The sequence below is a fragment of the Oryx dammah genome, unplaced genomic scaffold (genome assembly GCF_014754425.2).
Source record: "Oryx dammah isolate SB20612 unplaced genomic scaffold, SCBI_Odam_1.1 HiC_scaffold_28, whole genome shotgun sequence".
NCBI classification, from domain to species: domain Eukaryota; kingdom Metazoa; phylum Chordata; class Mammalia; order Artiodactyla; family Bovidae; genus Oryx; species Oryx dammah.
Genome location: NW_024070212.1, coordinates 40,889,539 through 40,911,816, shown reverse-complemented (window position 1 = coordinate 40,911,816; position 22,278 = coordinate 40,889,539). Strand labels below are relative to the sequence as shown.

Here is a 22,278-nt window from a genome sequence, read left to right as displayed (position 1 = left end):
GAAGCTCTGTTTGCTTAGTGCCACGTAGCACCTCACCCGGAGGCTCAGGTCTTGCCTTTGCCAGCACCTATGCTACTCAGTTGCTTTTTCATATCCACGCCAGTCTGGCACGGTTACATTTCTTAAGAGCCGAGGCCATCACGTGCAGCAGTTAAGATTTAGGTCCCCGCCTCCTTCGCCAAGCACCCCCACCCCCGCCTCCTTCAAACCAGGGTGACGAGTCCCCTCCTCATTTTGACAGATGGAGAGAGTCTTTTGCTTTTGCACACCTTAGCCCTGCCCACTTTCTTGGAATTGGGAGAAATCCTTTTCTTCCCGTTTTGTAGGGTAGTGGTATTAGGAATTGCCCATTAAAATTGTGGGAGAGAATACCTGAGATCTTATACTTAATTGGATACTGGGTCTTGAAACGAGGGAAAAGTTTATAAAGGGGATATCTGGAGAAACATGTCTCATTCTCTTTTATGCTGAAACTCTCAAGGTTTTCTTCTGGTCTTGACTGTGCTAAAAGATCCCACATAGTTTTCTAAAAGGTTTTCATCTCTTGAGTTGGTGGTTTTTGGTGTCACCTTTGATTCTTTTCGTTTTTGTTTTTAACTGCTTTGGGAAGAGGTCTATCCAGTGTAACTCTGTGGAAATGCAGTAACGTTATCCAGGTGTGTGCAGTTGAATTCTTAAGGTCTAGTAAAATTGTTGAGCTAAGGAAAACATCATCTCACATCTAGGTGTATTGATTCCTCTTTAAATATCATACCTGTCTTATAATAGCCAACACTTCAAATTTTTATATAAAATTTTAGTTTTTTTCTTGGATTCCTTGAAATAGATCTTGGACCCCAAATTTAAGAACCTATGCCATCTATGCTTTATTTTCTATTAATTTAATAAACTAAGTCTCTGTCCTTTAAGGTCCATTTTCAGAGAGAATTGTTGTTTTCGGTCTTTACTGAGATTGAACAATGACATTAGGTGATACCACCAGTTTTTGTGACATGTATACTTTTATATGAAAAGGTAGACTTTTAAATTCAGATGTCAATTTAGTTTTATCAGAACTACTCAGCAGATTATGCCAGTTATTGGTTTAGTCACCACTCAAATGTAAAAGGCATATTGAAACATAATAAAATCTCAATGTATGTAATAACTGTTTTTAATCATTTGAGGGTCAGATATATGTGTCCTTTAATATTAATACCCTTTGATATGTTGTAAATGTTAAAAGCATTATATTGTCTTAGTTTGTATTGAAATAACTGTACTTTATTATAAATATGTAATATTACATATAATATACAGTGTAATAAATATATTCTTTTACATATAAATATGCAATATTTATGTTTTACATTTTCCTCTTCCTAAGTTATGCCATATTGTGGCATATGTGCTGACTATTGTCAAGGCTCTATCTTGGTTTGCCTGTGTACAGTTTTGCTATAGTTATGTTATATTACAGTACATTTCACTGTGGCCTTCCATTGCATAAATTACTAAGTAAGATGTCTTGTTCAAGTGATTAATAGTTGAAGTACCTAAACCACCTGTCTATGGAAAGTTAGGTATATAGTAATTCTTTTCATCTATAGAGCTCTGTTGAGGAAATCACTGAGACCATTGTTTTCTAAGTGATTAGTCAGTATTCATCAGGATATAAAGAAAACATCAATAGTGCATGGCTTGTTCTGCCTTCACGTGGCTTGTTCTTTTGACTTTAGGCCTCTTCTCCAGTTTACTCCCTTTCTTTGTGTTAAATCTTTGCAATCTAGCTCTGAACTACTGTCTGTCATGCCTAGATTAATTAGAAGGTATGCATTACTATGATAACCTCCACACCCACAATCATTTATTTTTACCCCAATGCTAATTTTTATCAGTTGATGGGGAGTACAAATATGTTTCTGTTGAAGCCTTGGTGGACCTAGAAGTTGCTTGGGCCTTTTCATAATCTGACTTTTTGTCTTACTTAGACACCACAAATTTGGAGACCCTTTGTAGACTGATTAGCAGTTTCTTTACATGACTAAATTATCTCTGTTCCTGAAGGTTCGATTAGATTTTAAGTTCCTTGAGTAAATTCCTTACCAAAACTTGTTTTCTGTTTTTGTCATAGTCATTTCTATGTTCCTTTGTGTTCTGTAAAAGTAGTTTCAAGATGTTATGAGATATCAAGAGTTTTTTCCATTATGGAATTAAAAGATAGATAAAACACACTTTCTCTTCATGAATAAAGGTTCCTAGAAACATTTGACCTCATTGGAATGAATGTTAAATAGTTTTGGTTCTGATTCAGCACCTTCATTTTAAATAAGAACTTAATTTTAGTTGATTTGTATTTTTGATGATGAGACTGTGTCATCAGTGGAGAATAGCTAAGCTCTTTGTATATTTTCCCTTATTAAATATCTACTACTTTTTACCTTTCCACTAGAATGTAAATGTTATTAAAGTGGAATCTTTTCTATCTTATTCAGGCACCTTAGTACATGGCACATAATATGTTTAATACATGTTTGCTGAATGAAAGAACAAAGGAATAATGAATATATGGATTTAGTCCACCAGTACTAACCCTGCTAACTACGCTGTTTGGGACAGGGTTACGGGGAAGGACATTAAGCCTCTTCTTTCTCTATTATTGGTAGCAAAATGGTAGGAATACCATATGTGATCTTTTCTTCTATGGTTCTTTTCTTTCTAGCATTTTATTTTCATTTATTTATTTATTGTTGAGTAATCTTGAGATAGTATAGTATATATAACAATGTGGTTTTATACCATCTAGGTTTAAATTCTTTCTTCAGTTTTAGGAAAACCCCAAATTAGTAATTGCCTGAGCAAAATAAAACTTTATTTCCAAAATGGCTATTACAGTTCCAGCCATCCCTAGCAGCAGAATATCCAGAATGGAGACAAAAAGAGATAAAAAGTATGTACAGTGTCTTTTAAGGAGGCTTGTTTGGATACCAGCATACAGCACTCTTCACCAGTATTTCAGTGGCTAAACCTTTATTGCATTGTTCATGTCTAGTTGCAAATGCCATCTTTTTCCAGTCAACCAGGTATTCTGAAAGTCCTGAATTTTTTTTACCAATGATGAAATATGTAGGCTCAGAAAGTGGGAACTCTTCTACAGGTGGAATAGTATAAAAGGCCCAGGGAGTTTCCTACTTTGCAGAGTAGTAGAAGAGCTTGGACACATCAATTACCCAAGTATTTTCTACTATACAGTGATTTTTTTTTTTCTCCTAGTATCTTAATATAGTTTGGTTTTTTTTTGTTTTAATGCTCTTCTATTTTTTGTTTACCTCACTGTTAGAATTTTTAATTTTCAATGATATTTCCTATCAGAACTGTTAACAACCATTTTCCTCTTAGGCATAGCGGAAACTCATCTAACTCTAAAGATAAATGTCTTTGTATTAGCAAAGTAATTACTTGTTCAAGAAATGTTTTAGGTCCGACTAGTCAGTGCTTTTGTCCTACTTCTGTATAATACATCACAGCTTATGTTTGTAAAGTAATTCCTTGGTAAAGAAAAATGCTTCCACTAGTAACATTTTTTCTATGGCATTAAAGATTTTAAATATCTTGAATTTTTATCAGCTTTTCCCTTCTGAAAAGACATAATTGCTTTTCTTTTTTTTTTTTAACTTTAAAAACATAGATTCCTATTCCATTTTGCTGAGAATTCTACCTTACAGGAAGGGGTTATATGGAAGGAGTTGTGGGTTTTTCACCATAACTCTCATTAGTTTAACAACTTACACAAATATCAGGATTCTAAGGATTTTCTATTTTCTTGCTAATTAATTGATAGTAAATAGTTTCCCCCTTTCCATCTCATGGAACTCAAGTTGATGATTCCCTGTGTTCAATTTCAAATTAATCTCTAACTGCCACTATAAATATGCTGTTAGCTTAGTTACCTATAGACCTTTAAATTTTTTTACTATGGAAAATGTATGTAAAAGTAGAGCGTTCAGTGGGACCTCATGTCTCTGTCACCCACCTTTAATGTTTATTAACATGTGGCCTATTTTGTTTCATCTGTTATATCGGTCACCATTGAATTGTTTCAATGTGGATACCAGCTACAGTATGATTTCTTACATATCAATAACTACTTCAGTTGTGTCTAAAAGATAAGAGTCCTCATTTTTACTATAATCCAATGCTATGGCACCCCACTCCAGTACTCTTGCCTGGAAAATCCCATGGACGGAGGAGCCTGGTGGGCTGCAGTCCATGGGGTCATGAAGAGTCAGACACAACTGAGCGACTTCACTTTCACTTTTCACTTTCATGCACTGGAGAAGGAAATGGCAACCCACTCCAGTGTTCTTGCCTGGAGAATCCCAGGGACGGGGGAGCCTGGTGGGCTGCCATCTGTGGGGTCGCACAGAGTCGGACACGACTGAAGTGAGTTAGCAAATGCTATTCTTGGACTTCCTGGTAGCTCAGCTGGTAAAGAATCCACCTGCCATGTAGAAGACCCCAGTTCGATTCCTGGGTTGGAAGATCAGCTGGAGAAGAGATAGGTTACCCACTCCAGTATTCTTGGACTTCCCTAGTGGCTCAGATGGTAAAGAATCCACATGCATTGCAGGAGACCTGCATTCAGTCCCTGGGTTGGGAAGATTCCCTGGAGACGGGAATGGCTACCTACTCCAGTATTCTGGCCTGGAGAATTCCATGGACAGAGGAGCCTGGTGGGTTACAGTCCATGGGTTCACAAAGAGTCGGACACACTGAGCAACTTGCACTTCACTTCAGTGCTATTCTTACCTATAAAAATATTAATTTATTAATATCAAATGTCCAGTGAGTGAGTGTTCATATGTCCCTTATTGTCTCATAAATTCTGTTTGAAGTTGGTTTTACAAATCAGAATTTAAACAAGATCTATGGTATTTGATTGATATGTCTCTTAAGTCTCAGTTTATCGGTTCTTTCTTTCTTTGTCTTTCCTTCAGTAGACCTTAGATAAAATCCCTTTCATAAGTTTCTTTGGCCAGATGTTCTGTTCACATTTGTTATATTTTCCTTTAGTGATCATGTTTCCATTTTTATATCCTAAGAAGTTTTCTTTATTAAAATACCTGTAGAACGAAGTATAAAAATACACTTTAATATTTAGTGTTTAAAGATCAGAGCCAAAAACAAGTACCCTGCTTTTAGCAACCAGTTTTTTAAATCAAGTTACATTTTGTGTGTAAATCATATAGCCTTAAGAATTCTCTATGCTACCTTTATTTTCTAAGGATTTTGTGCCAGGTAGTTTAAGTGATAATTCATAATCAGAAACATTTGCTGATTGAAGATAAGCAGTAAAATTGACATTCCTCATGAACACTGTTTTGATATATGATAGGTGAGCAGAGAACTAGAAGCAGACTATTTCACATGAGTTTGCCTACATAGATGCAACTAAGTAATTTTCAAATCATGATGCGGGGTTCATGCTCTCATAATCACAGTGCTTTTAAGAGAACATCATGTTCTGCCACCCCCAAAGAGGGAGTATATTCTTTTTTTTTGGTAGAATCATATTTTATGAAATGTTGGGGAAAAAAAAACATTTTAATGACAAATTTATTTAAAATTTAAATAAAATTAAAATATCATTTTGATGAGTATTAAAATTGCCACGCTACATTTAATTGTTAGAAAAGAATCTGATTCCTCTATCAGAGGAATCTAAAAGAATCTGTATTCCTCCTTTATACAGAAGAGGTTTATCATTTTTTTCCCACTATTAAAGCAGTCTTTGGTGTCTATTGACACCAAATATAAATAAATCTGTTATAAAAGAGATGGTGTATATTGATTTTCTAGGGCAGCTGTAACAAAGTACCACAGGCTGGGTGACTTAAACAACAAAAATTTGGAGTTCTGGAGCCTAAAAGTCAAGAGATTAAAGTACTGTCAGGATTAGTTCCTTCTGAGGTCTATGAGAGCGGTTGCTTTGCTGGCAGTCTTTTGTGTTCCTTGGCTTGTCGAAGCATCACCTGATCTCTGCTTTATCTTTACTTGGCTGTCTCCCTGTGTACATGTCTGTCTTCAGATATCCTTTTTTATAAGGAGAGCAGACACTGGATTTGGGCCCACCTGACTGACTTAATCTCTACAAATTATGTCTGCAGTGATCCTATTTCCAAATAAAGTCACATTCTGAGTTACTGGAGATGTAAGACTTCAACTTAGAAATTGGGGGAGGAAGCCTCTTGATGATAGTGAAAGTGGAGAGCGAAAAAGTTGGCTTAAAGCTCAACATTCAGAAAACGAAGATCATGGCATCTGGTCCCATCACTTCATGGGAAATAGATGGGAAAACAGTGGAAACAGTGGCTGACTTTATTTTTGGGGCTCCAGAATCACTGCAGATGGTGACTGCAGCCATGAAATTAAGACGTTTACTCCTCAGAAGAAAAATTATGACCAACCTAGATAGCATGTTAAAAAGCAGAGACATTACTTTGCCAACTAAGGTCCGTCTAGTCAAGGCTATGGTTTTTCCAGTGGTCATGTATGGATTGAGAGTTGGACTGTGAAGAAAGCTGAGTGCCAAAGAATTGATGCTTTTGAACTGTGGTGTTGGAGAAGACTCTTGAGAGTCCCTTGGACTGCAAGGAGATCCAACCAGTCCACTCTAAAGGAGATCAGCCCTGGGATTTCTTTGGAAGGAATGATGCTGAAGCTGAAACTCCAATACTTTGGCCACCTCATGCGAAGAGTTGACTCATTGGAAAAGACTCTGATGCTGGGAGGGATTGGGGGCAGGAGGAGAAGGGGAAGACAGAGGATGAGATGGCTGGATGGCATCACGGACTCGATGGACGTGAGTCTCAGTGAACTCCGGGAGTTGGTGATGGATGCCAGGGACGCAGCATGCCAGGGAGGCCTGGTGTGCTGCGATTCATGGGGTCAAAGAGTTGGACACGACTAAGTGACTGAACTGAACTGATAGTTCAACCCATAACAAGATTTTAGTAACTATATATGTAGATCAATAAATCAGTGAATTTTAAAGTTTATATTTATTTAGCATAAATACCTTGCCTTCTTCTATAACTAATTTACAGTTATTTAGAATAAAAGTCATATGTACAATGAAACCCTCCAATTAAGAAATAAAAACATTTAAAACTATATACAGAGTAAAAATAAACCTGTTAAATATGTGAAGTGAAGTCGCTTAGTCATGTCTGATTCTTTGCGACCACATGGACTGTAGCCTACCAGGCTCTTCCCATGGAATTTTCCAGGCAAGAGTACTGGAGTAGGTTGCCATTTCCTTCTCCAGAGGATATTCCCCACCCAGGGATTGAACCTGGGTCTCCACATTGTAGGCAGACGCTTTACCGTCTGAGCCACCAGGGAAGTTAAATATGTAGACTACTGTTGTTACTGAAATTAACTTTTGAATTTAGTTATAAAATCTCATGAAATCAAGGCAGAGTGGGTAAAAATTCTCATTGTCATCTGTATTGTTTTATCAGAATAGAGAGTTTTTTGAAACCACATTTTAAAAATAACTTACTGTATCATATCAGAACAAAGAAAACAAAATCATAAACAATCTTTATTGGTTCTATAACACATTACAAAGATTTTCTTCAAATGGGTCTTTGTACCACAAAATTTAAATTATTATTTTAGTGTTAAGGGTCAAGTGTGTAGTTTTAAGTGATCTGTTCAAGGGAAAATCTTAAAATAACTATAAATCTTAGAGGCTTACTTGATTGGCAAGAACCTTACTTTGTCCTCCTCAGTTATTGATTTTCTCATTCAGCCTTTTCATTTGTTCACTCATTCTTGTTCTGCTTTGAGTTGGGTTTCAGGTAAGTGTAGACAGCACTTAAAACTATTTTATGCATCTCTGTATATTTGAATAAAATATACAAGGTTAATGATAAAATTTAAGACATTTTTCAAAATGATTTTTGAGAAACTTGAAAATTTTTGTTCTTTTCTATGTGGGTGAGTAATGCTTTACTTCAGTTTCTAAGTTTATAATTATCCTAAATTACAATGAAATTAAAAAACTGCTTTTTCTACTTCAGTGAAGAAGGTTTTTGACTTTTAGTTTGTAGCAGTTACAACTGAAGAAAACTCTGACATATATCCAGATATTAAGAGCTATGGATCATGCTGGGAATATTAGATATTAATACTAATATTACTACTAGGTATTAGTAATAATGCAGCGATTTATTAATAATAGTAGAAATAATGGGAATATCGATATGGGTTTAGTGTGACAAGCACTGTGATATGTTGCATAACTATAATTCAGTTTTAACAATTATGACACTTTTTACTGTTACCTGTTTAAATAGTGCTAAATAAGTAGTTAAGCAAGTTGACAGTCACAGAACTAGTAAATGGTAGACCTGGAATTTGAACCCAGATACTCTGACTTCAAAAGTAGTGCTCTTAACCATTCTGCTACTTCTTATTTTTAAAGATTGAACTGCTGATGTGCTTGCTTTCAGAATGTTTCTGTTGACCTATCTTAAGTTCCCTGATGATGCTCAGCTCTTTCCAGTCTGTGGTTAAGCCAGTTGGAAGAATTCTTCATCTCTGACACCTTATTTTTTGTTAAATTTTTTTTTTGGTACTTCCCATTTTGCTGAAATTTCTTACTGATTCATGCATTTTTTTCCTCACCTTTGGCACCCCACTCCAGTACTCTTGCCTGGAGAATCCCATGGACGGAGGAGCCTGGTGGGCTACAGTCCATGGGGTCGCAAAGAGTCGGACACGACTGAGTGACTTCACTTTTCCCATAGATCCTTTCTTACTTACAGTTTTGATAGTTCCTGTATCTGGGTCAATATTGTTATCTGGTTCTGTTAACTGCATTATCTCTTTACGAGTTATTTTTCATCCTGTTATTTGTGTTTCTTGAGATTTTTGATCAAAAGCTGGACCTTACAAGTAAAGAGCAGTAGACACTGAGGTAATAGTATTTATTACTAGGAATAGGTATGTGTCCTCTGTCAGTCTATTAGTTGGTTAGGCCTTTCACTTCCAGTATTCTTGTACGTGTGTGTCACAGAAGCTCTCTGTCTGTGCTCATGGTGCCCTTCACCTGCCAAGCTATAGATGGTTATCTGTCGTTACTCTGTGTGAGGTTTGTGGTGAGGGCAGAGGGCATTCATTATCTTGACAAAGCCTCAGTCTTAGGCAGGCCCTTTGAGCCTGGGCCTTGAGGGTGTGCTTTTCATTTGATGGTTTTTGTTTTTACATTTTTACTCTTCCCTTCATGACAGTGAAAGTCTGTCACATATATGAGGATAGTCTTGGGTGAAAGTGAGTTTCTTGCTAGCAGAACATCTGCTTTGTGTTGGTACAGAATCCTCTGCCCAAAAGTGTTTCCTGCCCTACCCTCCTGTTTCAGTGTCTTTCTTAAAAGTTTGTATAATATATATCTTTAACATCACAGATAATATATCACTTCATGTATCTTATAAGAACTTTATAATAATACACTTCCATTTCATTCTATCTTTTGTGCTTTAACTGTCATACATTTCACTTTTATGTAAACCCCACAATATAGTGTTCTTTTCACTTTATACCTGAGGTTAATAAATAAACCTTTCCTCTTGACAGCAGATAGTAAATATTTTAGGCCTTAAGGGTCATAAAATCTCTGTCACAGTTTCTCGATTCTACTGTAACAGCACAGAAATAGCCATAGACAATATATAAACAAATGAGCATAACTGTGTTTCAGCAAAACTTTATTTACAAAAATAGATGGTGGTCCAGATTTAGTCTGTGGCCTATAGCTTGCTGACCTTGCCTTAGATTGTCACATATCTTTTTTAAAAATAGCTTTATTGAGATACAATTCAAATACCTTAAAATTCTCCCATTTATGTTGTACTGGTGAATGGCTTTTAATGTATTTATAGAGTTGTAAAATCCATTTTGGAACACTTTTATTATTCCAGAAGGAAACTTTAAAGCCCTAGCTATCACCCTCCAATTCCCTTGTCCCCTGATACGTCCCAATTCTAGGTGATCACTAATCTATTTTCTGTCTCTATATATTTGCCTGTTCTGAACATTTTATATAAATGGAATAATTTGTGTATGATCCTTTGTGATGGTTTATTTCACTTAGCATATGGCTTCCAGGGTCTTCCATGTTCTGCGTGTATCAGTATATTTATTTTTATTGCCAAATAATATTTCAGCAGTATGAAAGAATTCCAGTTTCTCCACCAACACGTGTAGTTATTGGACTTCTTTTTCTTAATTTATTTACTTTTAATTGAAGGATAATTACAATATTGTGTTGATTTCTGCCATCCGTCCACATGAATCAGCCATAGGTATATAAGGACTTTTTTATTCTGGTGGTCATAGTGGATGTGAAGTTGTTACTTATCATCATTTTGATTTGTGTTTAATGATGTTGAGTAACTTTTCTAGTGCTGATGGCCATTTGTATATCTTCTTTGGAGAAATGTCTATTCAGATCCTTTATTTTTAAAAAATGGATATTTTCTGTCTTTGAAGAGTTTTAAGAATTCTTCATATATTCTGGATACAAGCCTTTTGTCAGATATATGATTGGCAGATATTTTCTCCCACTTGGACATTGTCATTTCACTTTCTTGATATTGTCCTTTGAAGCATGAAAGTTTTAAAATTTCAATGATGTTCAGTCTGTGTTCCTCTTTTTTTCTTTTATTGCTTATGCTTCTGATGTCATATTTAAGAAACCGTTGCCTAACCTGAGGTTGTGAATGCTTTAGCTCAGAATTCCCCAACCACTGGACTTGTTCTGGGCCATGGACTGTTAGAAACCAGGCTCAGAGCAGGAGATGAGCAGCTCCCTGGGCTCCTCTTCACTCGCATTACTGCCTGAATCTTCTGCCCCATTGCTCTCATTACCACCTAAACCATGCCTACCCTTTTCCCATCTGTGGAAAAATTGTCTTCCGTGAAACCAGTCCCTGGTGCCAAAAAGGTTGAGACTGCTAGTTTAGCTTTTATGTTTAGGTTTTTGATCCATTTTAGGTTAGTTATTGTGTATAATATGAAGAAAGGGTCAAAAATAATTTTTTTTGCATGTGGACATCCAGTGGTTTCAGCATCATTTGTTGGACACTCTAAATTATATTCCAATGTTCTCTGTGTTTATTCTTATCCTAGTACCATATTGTCTTTATTACTGTAACTTTATAATAAGTTTTGAAATTGGGAAGTGTGAGTTCTCCAACTTTGCTTTTCCTTTTGAGTATTGTTTTGGCTATTCTAGATTTCCTGCGTTTCCATATGAATTTTAAGATCAACTTGTCAGTTTCTCCAAAGAGGTCAGCTGGGATTTTAATAGAGAATAAATTGAATCTGTGGATCAATTGGGGAAGTATTGACATCTTAACAGTATTGTCTTATCCGTAAACATGGATATCTTTCCATTTATTTAGGTCTTGTTTATTTTTTTAAAACAATATTTATAGTTTCCAGAGTGTAGGTTTTGCACTTTTTTTTTGCTAAATTTATTCTTTAGTATTTTTTGATGCTATTATAAATGGAAATTTTTTAAATTGCATTTTGTGCATCACTAATGCATAAAATATAACTCATTTTTATATATTGATCTTGTAGCCTTCAACCTTGCCAAATTAATTTATTAGTTCTAACAGTTTTTTAAATTGTCCTTAAGATTTTGCATATATAAGATCATGCCACTTGCAAATAGAAATAGTTTGTACTCCTTCCCTTCCAGTCTAGGTGCTTTTTATTTCATTTCCTGCCTTGTTATACTCTCTAGTACAGCGTTAAATAGAAGTGGTGAGGGGACATTTTTATCTTGTTCCTGATCTGAGAGGAAAGCATTCACTCTGGGGCTTCCTGGATGGCTCAGTGGTAAAGAGTCTGCCTGCAATGCAAGAGACACAGGAGACGTGGATTGGATCCCTGGGTCAGGAAGATCCCCTGGAGGCGGAAATGGCAACCCACCCCCTGAAAAAATCCCACGGACAGAGGAGCCTCACAGGTTACAGTCCAAAGGGTCGCATATAGTTGAACATGACTGAGCACACACTCACACATTCAATCTTTGGCCATTATAATGATGCTGATGTTAGCTGTGGGTTTTTTGTAGATGCTATTTATCAGTTCAGGAAGTTCCCTCTACTGCAAGTTTGTTGAATGTTTTCATCATAAAAATGTTGGGTTTTGTCAAATACTTTCCTGCCTCTATTAAGATGATAGTGTGGTTTTTGTCTCTCATTCCATTGATATGATGTATTATATTTATTGATTTTCATGTAGTTAACCAACCTTGCATTGTTGGGGTTGTGGGTTGTGGGTTGTGGGTTGTGGTCTGTACTCTCCTTTTTTTTGGTGAATTTGATTTGCTAGTGTTTTGTTGAAGATTCTTTTGTGTGTGTGTTTGCAAAAACTACAGGTCTCTAGTTTCCTGTGATGTCTTTCGTCTGATTTGGGGATCAGACTTATACAATAAATTGGGAAGTATTCCTTCTTCTTCTAGGAATTGGTATTTATTGTTCTTTAAATGTTTAGTAGGATTTACCAGTGAAGCCATCTGGGCCTAGGCTTTTTTTGTTGTTGAAAGTTTTAAAAGCATTAATGTAATCTGCTTACTTTCTATAAATCTGTTTAGACTTCTTTTTGACTCAATTTTGCTAGAAGATTGTTTAGGAGTTTGTATATATCATATAAGTTGGCTTATATTTAGTTGTTCATAGTAATTTCTTATAATCTTTATTTTCCCTAAAGTCAGTAGTAGTGTGTCACTTTCATTGCTGATTTTGGTGATAATGAGCCCTTTCTGTTTGTTCTTGGTCACTTTAGTTAAAGGTTGTGAATTTTACTGATATTTTCAAAGAACCAACTTTATTGTTTTATCCTCCTTTTTTCTGTTTTAAAGGTACCTTTTCTGTTTTAAAGTTACTTTTAAAAGTATCTTTTAAAGGTACTAAAAGTTAGAAAAATTATATTTAATGTTTCCCCACCTGTTTATCATTTTCAGTGATCTTTATCATACAAATCTAAGTTTCCATGTGGTATCATATTTGTACTTAAATAACTTTATTGTAGTTCAGACCTGCTAGCAGTGAATTCTCTTAGTTTCGGTAGTCTGAAAAAGTCTGTTTTGCCTTCATTTTTGAAAGATATTATATACAATATAGAATTTTAGTTGACACATTTTTTGTTTTTCAATAAAGATATTATTTCATTGCATTCTGCCTTGACTAGTTTCTGATGCAAAATATGCTGTTAATCTTTAGCTTTGCTTTTATGTATCCAGTGTTTCTTTCTTTTTTTTTGACTGTTTTCAGAATTTTCTCTTTCTGTTTGGTATTCAGCAATTTGTGAGTTGCAGGGTTTTGCCTTGCTAGGATCTCATTAAGCTTCTTGGATATGGAATTTGTTTTTTTTTTTTGTTGTTGTTGTTGGTTTGTTTGTTTTTTCCATTAATTTTGGAAAACTCTAATCATTTTCTCTTTAAATACTTTTTCTACCTTATTCTTCCCTCTCCATAGCTGAGAATCCAAATACATGTCTGTCTGATGCTTTGACAGATTTTGAATTTTCTGTTCTTGTTTTTGCATTCCTTTTCTTGTGTTTTACTCAGGATAATGTAGTTTGATCTCACTGATTCTTTCTCTCTCTGTCCTGTCTGCTCAGAAGTCCGTGTATATTATTTTTAATCTTCAATATTATGATATTAAAAATTTTTTTCTCATTTCCATTTGATTATTTTCTAGTTTCTATTTCTGATCATAAATTTTCCCCAGCTTTGTAAGATATCCTTTAACATATTAATCACATTTTATAGTTCCTATTATATATAATCTCTGGGACTTTTCAGATTCAGCTTCTTTTGACTGTTGTAGCTTTTGACAGTAGGTCTTATTTTTTTTCCTCGATCTTGTTAATATGCCTTATAAATATTTATTGAGTGCTGTATGTTATGTCTAAAAGAACAGTAGAGACTGAGGTTAGTAGTATTTATGACCACAGGTGTGCACATCTTTTTCTTTTTTTCCTTCTTTTGGTCAGGCCATTAGTGTGGGAGTTTTGAACCTATCTGTTCAATATTTGAGCTAGGCTATTGTGTTTTGGTATTACTAGTTAACATTCTCAGGTTTCAGCAAGTCCTGCATCCCTGCACCATAAGGGAGGAGTCTCTGCTCGCTCTTGACTCTCAGAGGTAGATTGCTGTTGTCTTTTGCTTTAGGCAAGGCTTTGGTTGGAGAAGTGGGGGGATGGGTATTTGGTTCTCCTTTTGCAGCCTCAGAATACTGAGGCCCTGTACCCCTGAGTGTAGGAGTGAGTGTTGTTAATGTTCCCGCCCCATTTCTCATCCCTCTTGCCAGAGTTGTATCAAAAAAAGAAGAAAGGGCCTTGCTGCTTTTCTGATAGCAGACCTTTGCTTTGTATCAGTGTAATAAGGTCTTGAGCCCAAGCTGGCCTCAGCCTTGGCCCCAGTAACAAATAGCTATTTTTTCTGTTTCTCTTTCTAGTTGACCTTTGCTAGTCACTAGAGGGTGGGCGTATTCCTACCTTTCTTTCAGCAGTAGCAGCTGGGCTCTTCCTTGGGTAGGGGGTGTGAGGGTGTCTTCTTAGACACTTGAAAATTATCTTAGATATTTTTCAATATATCATATTTCAGTGTTGTCCTTTTATAAGATTAGTTCCTGATAAGCAGAGGCTGAATCTTAGATTTTTAGAGGATGACTGCTATTTGATTATTATTGTAATATGCCAATGTGTTTGTTTTTTTCCAGCTTAGGTTTGATTTCCGACTCTTTTCACATGTTTTTCGATAGCACTGCCATTTTGGCTGGATTGGCAGCATCTGTTATTTCAAAATGGAGAGATAATGATGCTTTCTCTTATGGGTAAGACCTTTTTAAAAACATTTTTATTGAAGTATAAGAAATATAGAAAATAATATATGAATCTCAAGCTCTCTTAATTTTCACAGTTGAACGCACTTATGTAACTTGAACCCTTGAAACCGCCCCCCACTCACCTTCCACTTTCCTGATTTGATGGGTTAGTTTTGCCTGTTTTTGGACAATATATAATTAGAATCTATAATATGTAAATTTTTTTTGCATCTAAGTTCTTTTGCATCTTGATTTTACCAGAGAATTTCAGGTGAGATTGTTACTAGATAGGGCAATTTCCCAGCTTTTAACCTTTTCTTTTTTTTTTGTTTGAGAGAAGAGGAAAAAGAAAAAGTTTCAGAATATGAATATGATCATGCTTCTTTATTTTTCATTTTTGGTTGATATTTTGTTTACGTATTGTCTTCAGCTGTGCCTTTATGTAGAATATTTCTCTTACTTTTGCTGAATTCAGATGATTAATCAAATATTAGGAAAGTGTTATTATGCTGAAGGGACTTGCTCTGAACATCTGGTCTCACTTCTGAGCCTAGTAACCTTAGAGTCAGAGCTTTCTTTATGCCATCTCTGACTGGGGCAAACAATGGGGTTTCCATTATTTGATTTATACTGCCTGAGTGTTTTCTTTCTTTTTTTTTTTTTGAGTCCAGAATATTTTACAATGTAATTATATTTGTGTATTGGCAGCACTCACGCTTTGTCTCTCTTCCACCTACTTCCTTGTTCCTTCTTCCCTCTCACCTGCTTGTTTGTTCAGTTGCCCTAAGTCTTTTCCCCTCTTTTTTTTGGGTGCTGTCTCACATTCTCGCCTTTCTTTGCTGTCTTTCCTGTTTCATTCCATCTCTCATTCTTGTCCCCATCCTCCTACTCATTCTCTCCCTTTTGTTTCTCCTAAATTCCCTTTTCTCCTTTGCTGTTCTTTCTTTCTAGTTACTTGGGTCTGTGTTCAGGTTTTTTTTCTTCCTCTCCCTTCTACTCTCATTCTTTCTCCTTCTGTCACATCTTTTCTCCTATTTTTTCCTTTCTTCTATTCTGTCCCTCTGTACTATACCACTGTACCCCTTAGGTTCTTTCTTTCTTTCCCACCCCTTAACCTCTTCAGCTGTAGTTTTTTTTTTTTTTTTTTCCCAGGCTCTCTTTCCTTCTTTCACAGGTTTCTCTTCCCTGAGAACTCCCTTTCTTGTGCAGTTTCTCTCATTCGCTCCCTCTCCCATTCACATCCACCTTCTTACATGAACTGCCTCTTGTATCTCTTCTACTCGTAGTCCTCCACTGCTTCCTCTTTCTTTCTAGCTTTTTTGTTGTTGAGTGAGCACATACTGCTTGCATGAGCTTTTGCTCTCTTCAAATGTTTATTGAGGATCCACTATGATTTGAATACTATGTTACTTCTAATGATATCAAAAGGAATAAGGTATGACTTCTGCCTCAGAGGAACTTGTAGTCTGGTGGGGAAACAGTTCTGTAAAAATACTGTAATAACTATACATTGTGTGACAAGTGCTAAAAGAGAGATATGTGAAATTCTGTGACAGAACTTTCTGATCTGGAGTATAACCCAGGTGATGTGGTTACTTATAAAGTTACAAAAAGTGAGACAAAAAACAAATTATATTGTTTTTATAGTATAGAGCAAGAGATCCTGTTTACAAATCCAAAAAGCTTGAAAACTCAGAAAAGAACCTATTCCATGTCACTATATAATCAAAGATTCTTAAGTATATTTTGAATTACTAAAGAAAGGTTGTGTGTGAAATTATAATTTTGTGTTGGAAAATTAGTAATTCATACATATTTTATATAAGAAATCAAATTAGAATGTCTTATTAAGCAACATTTCTGGATAGACAGTAAGTAAAAATTCTTAATTCTTAGGGTATGAAAACCCTAAGAAATAGAAAACCTGTGTTTTCTATTTAGAATACATAATCTCCTGGTATAAGATGGTTTTTAGAAATGGCTTTGAATACCTTCAGTACCATAGCAGGTTTTACTAATTCACCTTTAACTAAAATATATGAGAGTAATATTCTTGCCACCTTTTAATTTGTTTATCCTGTCTTCTTCTTCTTTGCTCTTTTTTTCTTTTGAGAAGGGAAAAATTAGGGAATAAAAGCTGATGTAACATTTGAAACTGTTAGTAATTGCTATAGTAGTAAGTAACAAGAGTAGAAATATACTGCTGTTTTGCCAGTATATCAGAATGTCACTGAACAGGCTAAGCCAGTGATGAATCCCCAAATTTCCAATTCATTATGATCACAGTAGCAGACTGAGTGCAATAGAAGAAACAATAGGAGGAATCTCAGAGGCAGCAAAAGCTTTTCAGTACTTTTTTATGTGATGTCACCATTGTGTCTGGTTACACTCCTAATTTTGAAAGAGTAAAGCCAGAATAAAGGTAATACATGTGATAGATAGGTGGATGCATATGTACATGCTAATATACATTTGTACATATACTTGTATATTTTTTGCTTTGGCTAAGGAATACAGGTGCAATCATTCTTAAATAGGTAATATTACATTAATGGACCATACATTTCAATTCCCAGACAGTGTTCAGGTAAACACAGTCAATTGTAAAAGCAAGTGTGTCTGTACTTTACAAGTTTTTCATTTTAATCCAGCAATCAAGTTTAGCAAATATATTAAACCCAATTAAATCACTTTAACCCAACTATTTATCAGAATTTATGGAACACCTACTAAGCATTAGGGACAAAGAGATACCTAAAAACTGATCTTGCCTTTGATCTTGAAATCTAGTGGAACTCAAGGACAAAAGGCTTTAAATCATGTGTTAGCTATGAGATTAGAAGAGTGGGTTAAAAGAAAGTGCTTTTTTATTTTGGAGAAGTAACCCTGCTGATACAGATAAATTCCTAGTGTGGATTGTGGAAAGCAGGCAGTAAATTCTTTGAGTTTAATAATAAAAAAAGTATATGCTATGACAAATAATATATTAATTCACTTATATGTATTAGAAGGTAGACATATGCTTTATTTCTGAGTATTGATATATATATACTACTTTGAAATGTGCTTTTTAGGGCAAACTCCGGCATAACTGTATGGAATATATTTTAAAGAGTTTGTTCTATTTACTTTAAAATATTTTTGCAGTAAAAATTGTGTTATCTAGAAATTAACATAGAAAGCTTGAAAAAAATCATATTTTTGATGCTCCTATTACATTGTTTAAGGACCAGAGTGATTAACTGCTGTTAGAACCCTTTGAATAATGTCTGAACATGTTAAACTGCCAAGTTAAAGTTGTTTCTGATAACTTTAACTAAGCCAAATATAGCTCATGAAAAAATAAAATCTTTCCCCAATGCTTCACACAGGTAGGAAGCAGAAAGCTTCAGAAGTCCATGGAACAAAAGACAGGTATTTTAAAAATAGTTTAATTCAAATTATGTGGAACTAGAATTGATTCTAAAATTTAGGTAATCGAAGATTTTTTCTTAAATTTATTCATCTTTAGAAGGAGAGTGATAGAAATATAAATCTCAAGTTGTCTCTGGGATAATTCTGAACTAATTTTATTTTTCCTTCAAATCAAAGCTCTACTTGCCAGAGATTTGAAAGCTGAAAGATACAAAGCAAAAAGCATAAGGAGTTCTTAGAAAAGAAGGAATTCATAAGTTACAAATACCCTTTTTCAAGCTCTCTTCCTCAACTTTTTATCTTTGTATCCTTCCTTCTTTGCCCACTTATCTGGTCCTATTCTTCCTTCTCCAGTTGCAGCTTGAGATTTACATTTCTCTGAAAGGTCTCTTGAAAACTGCTTACTCTAAAAAGGTCTTTTGGTTGGCTTGTAGATATCTCTGTATTTTATGGCATTCTTCTTTAAACATAACTCATAGTAATTAAATTTATTTTCTCAATTTTATGACATGTACAATAAAAATGCTATACTATAAACACTGGGACTTTGTTGGCTACATATAACTGTATAGTATGGTTTAGTACCTCTGAATATATGTAAATTTATGATTTGGTTTTCTTTTAAAGAAATAACTTAATTCAGTTGTTTACTTTGCTCTTCTCTAGGTATGTTAGAGCGGAGGTTCTGGCTGGCTTTGTCAATGGCCTGTTTTTGATCTTCACTGCTTTTTTTATTTTCTCAGAAGGAGTTGAGGTATAGTAGATAATAATTAGAGCCAGTAAATTACATTTCTGTAATGAAAATGTTTATTAACTAAAGATACATGTAATAGAGCTGTTTTTTCACACTATCATTGAGTATTTACTGAGGCCAGTCTTGGGTTGAATAAAGTATTATGTGTATACAAGAGGAGCTTATAAAATAATTGGAAAATTTTATGTGAAACTACTTGAAAACAAATAGTAGTGCTTTGTAAGCTGTGAATGATGTTCTGACACTGAAAGGTAAACACACAACAATCCTAGTGGTGAGTTCTGTTGGAAATAGTTCTTAAGATAGAATCTGAGGATTTTGCCAATGAATCTTCAATATTTCAATGTTTAAGACAAGTAAAAATTTAAAAGTTAATCAACTTAAAATTAATTACAGTATTTTAAGATTCCAAAGAAGGATGGTTTTAGTCCAAATATTCATGCCTTTAAGTGTACTTACTTAAAAATAACGATTGTTACCTTTTCTGAAATATGTGAGCCATGGTTTTATTTCTGTTAACTGTTTTGGCAGACAATTTTGGAGTGGTTTTAATTCTGAAAATAAAAAATTTTTTTTAATTGCTTTTTATTTTTATCAGTTGATTAGTCTGAAAATATATCAATACAGTTTGTTTGTATTCTGTGTTTTCTAGAGAGCATTAGCCCCTCCAGATGTACATCATGAGAGACTGCTTCTTGTTTCAATTCTTGGGTTTGTGGTAAACCTAGTAGGAATATTTGTTTTCAAGCATGGAGGTCATGGACATTCTCATGGCTCTGGTATGATGGTTAGAACCCTTTGTTTCTTCATTTCTGGTTTCTGTCATAATTATTCACTTTTGAAAATTGATGATTTTTAAAGTCTAACTCTATATTGATTTTTAATAACAAGAACAATATGTTAATTGACTCATGTTAATGTCTTCCTGAACCTTCCCCTTTTGTGGCTTCTCAGAGTTACAGTATCAGTTTGGTGTAGCTGCTTCAAGACCTCTGTAGCTCATCTGTTTGGTACGATAACATTTATATAAACCAAATACCAAAATGACAATATAAATTTAGATATTAAAAATCAGTGTATGGGGGTATGAAATTTATAATACAATCTGGCTTTGAGATCCTTCCACCTGGTGTCCATCAGTGCACCTTCTCTTGTTCACAGACACATAAAACTGCATGGTGTGGGTTACTGTGGTTTATTTAAATAGTCTTCTATGGATTGTCATACTTCCATATGAAGCATATTTTTATGAACACATGCAAACGTTTTTCCAGAGCTGTGCTGTCCTATATAGTAGTTGTTAGTCGCATGTGACTATTTATGTTTAAATTATGGTTAATGAAATTTAATAAAATTAAGAATTCAGTTAATGACATTTCAAGTGCTCAGTAGATACATAGGGTTACCATATTGGATAGCAAATATAGACAATTTCCATCATCACAGAAGGTTCTTTGAATTGAGAGTTTCTCGAATATGAATAGAATTGCTGGAACACAGGATATATAATGTTTAGTTTCAATGGACATTAGTAGTTTACCCTCCAAATGACTCATTTACATTTACCCCAGCATAAAATGTAAGTACTAGGATTCTTTCACCCATATCAGAACTTACTATTATGGGTTTAAAACCATTTTGCTGATATTTTAATAAAAATGATATCTCATTTTATTTGGTTTTTTTTTGACTAGTAGTGAGGTTGAAAATCTTTCTGTATGTTTTTAGGTCATCATTCAGATTTTTTCCTCTTCTGGAATTGTCCCTTCCCCCCTTAACACCCCATTTTTCTATTGTCTTATTATTAATCCATTTACAAGCTTTTGTTTATGTATTTTGTATAATAATTCTTTGTTTTATGTGTTACAGATATCTTTTCCCAGTCTGTGGCTTCTCTGTTTAAACTTTTATTTAGGGGTTTTTAATTTGGATATAGTCTAGTTTCTTTTTCTTTTTTGTCTTATATACTTTGTGGTATGTTTTCTGCCTTTTTTTTTTAAAGGAGTTTCTATCCCTGAGTCTTAAAAATAGTCTTATTATTTAATACCATGAAAATTTTGGTTTTTGTCCCAACTATGTGGTCCTTCATTTATATATATTTTTGTAATGAAGAGTTAGGACTTTTTTTCTCAGTATGAATAAGCAGTTTTCCAAGCACCATTTATTAATTTGCTCATTACCTCACTGATAAAAAGGACACATTTAGCCTAAATTACCTTAAATATCAGATTATTTTTGGCCTCTTCAGAATCACATGGGAATAATTGCTATAAACTTTATGTTTTAACATCTGGAAGGGTTAGTCTCATCTTTCTCTCTTTTTTTTCCTCCAGAGTTGTTTAGGTCTGTCTTGCTCATTTGGTATTTTTAATCACCTTGTCAGGTTTTATGAAAAATCTTTTTGTGATTTGATTGGGAATGCATTGCCTTTATGTTTAATTCTGGGGAATTAACATCTTAAATTTTGAAATTGTCTTAGTCACTTTGGTTCATTTTTAGGTATTTGAAAAGTTTTTTCTATTAAGAATGAAAACTATTTTTCCTATTTGTCTTAATTACATAGCCAGAATCTCTATCACAGTATTTAGAAATAATTATAGCTTATATCATTGTGTCAACCTGTATAATCACCTGGGTAATTTTAAGAAATGTTGATGCCCAGATTTAATCCCAGAATATTTACATCAGAATCTCTGGACGAAGAGACCCCAACATCAGCATGTTTTGAAGCTCTCCAGTCAGCTTTAATGTGCAATAAAGGTTCAGAACCATTGCTATTTAAAAAATGCTACTGAAGTTTTACCAATGAGTCTGATGTTTGTGGTCTGTTTCTGATAAAACTGTTTTACCAAGTTAATAATTTTTTTTTTCCCTGCATCTATTGAAGTAATCATTTTTTTTTTTCCTGCTTTTGTTAAAGTTGGTAATTACGTTGATAAGATTTTTCTCATGAGAAACCATCTTTTAATTTGAGAGTTAAAACTTAGGTCTGTGATCCATTTTATGTCAATTTTTGTATATGGTATTAGGTATAGTCGAATGTCATTTTCTTGTATATAAATGTGTGGCTGTCTGAACAGAATTTTTTTAAAGGATTGTTTTTCCCCATTGAATTGTCTTGGCACCCTTGTCAACAATCAATTGAGAGTTTAGTTCTGGATTCTCAATTCTATTTCGTGGATCTGTATGTCTGTCCTTATGCCATTGCTTGCAGTTTTGATT

The 22,278-nt window shown here is 34.4% G+C and overlaps 1 protein-coding gene across 1 annotated transcript in view; it reads left to right on the top strand.

Annotated features, from left to right (window-relative positions):
• Positions 1–22,278, top strand: part of SLC30A7 (solute carrier family 30 member 7) — a 99,043-nt gene that overhangs the window by 653 nt on the left and 76,112 nt on the right. Inside the window, exons 3-5 of the mRNA XM_040232205.1 lie at positions 14,784–14,897; positions 18,969–19,056; positions 19,709–19,835. Coding sequence (XP_040088139.1) covers positions 14,784–14,897; positions 18,969–19,056; positions 19,709–19,835 — 329 coding nt within the window. The remainder of the gene's footprint in view (positions 1–14,783; positions 14,898–18,968; positions 19,057–19,708; positions 19,836–22,278) is intronic.